At 32.7% G+C, this 3,209-nt stretch overlaps 1 protein-coding gene across 1 annotated transcript in view; it reads left to right on the plus strand.

Annotated features, from left to right (window-relative positions):
- The window catches only part of LOC106689307 (G-protein coupled receptor 143), a gene marked incomplete in the record, with an annotated part of 76,370 nt that overhangs the window by 61,861 nt on the left and 11,300 nt on the right, over window positions 1–3,209 (plus strand). The window contains 1 exon segment of the mRNA XM_067052456.1: window positions 804–973. Coding sequence (XP_066908557.1) covers window positions 804–973 — 170 coding nt within the window.

The raw sequence follows: 3,209 nt of genomic DNA on the forward strand, positions 1-3,209 counted from the left end.
TATTACTTATTTATGTATAATTATTATTTTTTCATGACGTTTATTTAATCTCTATATTTTTTTCCCCTTCCACGTATTGTTTTTGTTTTATGTACATCTGAACCTTTTTCATTTGTCGTCATATCTTTATCACTACTTCCTGTATACGCGATGTATCTGAAATCGAAATAAAGCCGCTAAACGGTTGACTGGCTACCTCCTTCCCACTCCTCCACGCTTCCGCTTCATTTTTTCTTTCCGTTCAACTGATTGCTTTGAACATGTAGGTTGTCCTGACTTGTTCTTTGCTCATTTATTATCATTTTATATCATTATTATTATTTAATTTTTTTTATTTATAATTATTCTTTCATGACGTTTATTTTATCTCTATAATTTTTTCCCCTTCCGCGTATTGTTTTTGTTTAATGTACATCTCCTGTATTTTTTAACTGTATATTTTACGTATTTTTATAAAAAATTTTACTCTTGCCATTGTTACTTATTTTTACTCTTATCATTGTATCTTATCTTTGTATTTTTATTCTTATCATTGTAACATTTTAGCCCTGATGATGCTCTACAAAGTGGGGCGAAACGTCGGGAAAATAAATAGTTGTAAACTATTTTTGTTTCTCCTTTGACCGCAACCCTGACCATCTTCCTATACAGGAAAATAAATAGTTGTAAACTATTTTTGTTTCTCCTTTGACCGCAACCCTGACCATCTTCCTATATATCAATTTTTACGGCTAACTATAGATACATATATTTTTTATTTTTAGTTTATGGGTCTATAATAATTATTGTACATGCTGTTTTAGATGTGGACCCAGTATTTCTACGCTGTGACGTGGTGTTGGACCCTGTGCTATGCGGCCGACACCTGGTTGGCGGTCCAGAAGAGGTCCGGGTACCCCTGGCTGTACCATTGCGTGGCATGGCTTCTTCCTGCGGTCCTCCAAGGGTCCATCTACTTCTCCACAGGCGGCGGGTCAGTAGCATAATCTTAGTAATATGTTTGTTTGGTTTTGTCTAAAGATGTAAAACCTTGTGGTCATCTACGCCTATGGATAGTTATAATAAAGCTAATCACACACAGTACACATGCACATGATTCCAACATAAATAAAAATAAAATATTAAAGTAAAAAATGAGCTATAATTTTGAAAGGAAGTGATGTACTTTTTTTTTTATACACCCCAGGCCGGATCCGAACCAGCATCGCCAATCGATTTCAGAATGGTAAGATTAGATTAGATTAGATTTTTATTCAGGGCGATCGACATCTAGGTTATTACACCCTTTTTACTTCATCTATCTTCTTGGCTTTGACATTTGATGGTTGATGTACACTATTTCCTTTTTTACACTGGTCGGTTTCGGTGGATTATATTTTAGTATAAAGTTGTGTTTCTTTGAGAAATTTTATTATTTTGTCTATGGATTCTTCTGAGTCTTTAAGGGCCAATTCTCTTGTTCGTGGAATTTTATTATTTTCGAAGGCTTGACGAAATGATGGGCATTCTTCAATTATATGCTTTATTGATAATGGGGAATGACAGGTTTGGCATATAGGCTGGTCCTCTTTTGTGATTAAGTGAAGGTGAGTTAATTTGGAATGTCCTATTCTTACTCTTGCAACAACCACTTCTTCTCTTCTGTTCCGCCTTATGGCACTTGCCCACTTTTGTGTATTTTTTTTTACATTTCTCAATTTATTGGTGAGTGGTACGGCAGTCCACATTGAATCCCAACTTTTTCGGATTCTGTTCCTTAAAAATGCCTTTATGTCTTTCGGCTCGTAAATTTGGAGTGGTGGAACGTTCATTGTAGCAGCCTCTTTAGCCGCTTTATCCGCTGCCTCATTTCCAGCTATTCCTGAGTGCCCCGGAGTCCAGAGAAAGGAAACATTGGTAATGGTAAGACTGTGCCCAACCACTGAGCTACGGACGGCCCGTGATGCATTAGTTTGATATATAATTTAAATGAAACGAGGTTTTATAAATAAAGAAACCTATTATTAATATTACAACAAAACAAAATTAGCAACTCTCCTTCAACAAAAAAATAAATAAATAATACCTTCATGACAAAAACAACAAAAAATAATAATTCTGCTGGAGATAAAAAAAAAATATCTATTTAATCTAGATAATGTAATAAATATATATCTGACTGTCTTTACAAAGGGAATTATAATCTTGATAGATAGGTCAATGAAGGTAAAACGCATTGGTAAATATTGCAGTATGTTCACTCTATAAGGTCTGGTTTCAATCACAGGCAGTGTGCCATGTATATCAGGGTAAGAAATGGTTGCTAAGGGGGCCCTAAGATGGCTGAGAAATAAACATATGATGGTGGTCCTAATCTTTAGTTGTAAACAATTATTTTAATTATTTTGTTATAAACAGTGTACATAATATTTCTCTATTTACAATACAATGTAATACTATACCATACCATACAACTTATACAATTAACAAATTAATTGTATAAGTTACAATTACTTCCCTCACTTCTGTTTTTGTCACTGGTTCGCTGTCTTTAAAACACGGCAAGTGGGTGGTTCTGATATGTTCTTTATTTATTTTATACATTATTATTTTTTATATAAGGAGAAGATGGTTGGGGGTGCGGTCAAAATATAACACAAATAAGTTGAAATAACTTATTTAATAGTACCAACATTTGGGCTAGAATTTCTAGCCTTCATCAGGGCTAAAAACAAAGAACAAGATAACAACCAATGAATACAAAAATAAAATATAAACAGAATGACATAAAGTAAATAATTTTACAGAATGAAATTAATAAAATTAAAGTGATGAACTACTTTTTATTTTTTACCCACTTGTAACGTTTCCTCCAAAATACCTTGTCATCTTTGTAACGAATTTTTTAATTCTGAGTCTGGCCGTTTGCGGAGCTTACTTGGCTGTCAGATTTGTTTCAAGCAGGTGCGTCTCATATTTTATATTTTATTATCTTTTTTTCCCTATCTTTCTTCCCCCCCCCTTCTTTATTATTTTCTTAATTTTCCTTCACCACGTTATTAGTTATGTTCACATTATATTATTATTGTCATGTTTTCTATTCAATTCTTTTGTCTAACTTAACTTCATATTTTGTTTCTTTATCGGATATTATGGTTACATATATTTTATTTCTCTCAATTTTATTTTTTCTTTCCATAATTTTAATTTTTAAATTATTAATAAACTAA

The sequence above is a fragment of the Halyomorpha halys genome, unplaced genomic scaffold (assembly GCF_000696795.3).
Source record: "Halyomorpha halys isolate HHAL.00 unplaced genomic scaffold, Hhal_1.1 Scaffold1325.1, whole genome shotgun sequence".
NCBI classification, from domain to species: Eukaryota; Metazoa; Arthropoda; class Insecta; order Hemiptera; family Pentatomidae; genus Halyomorpha; species Halyomorpha halys.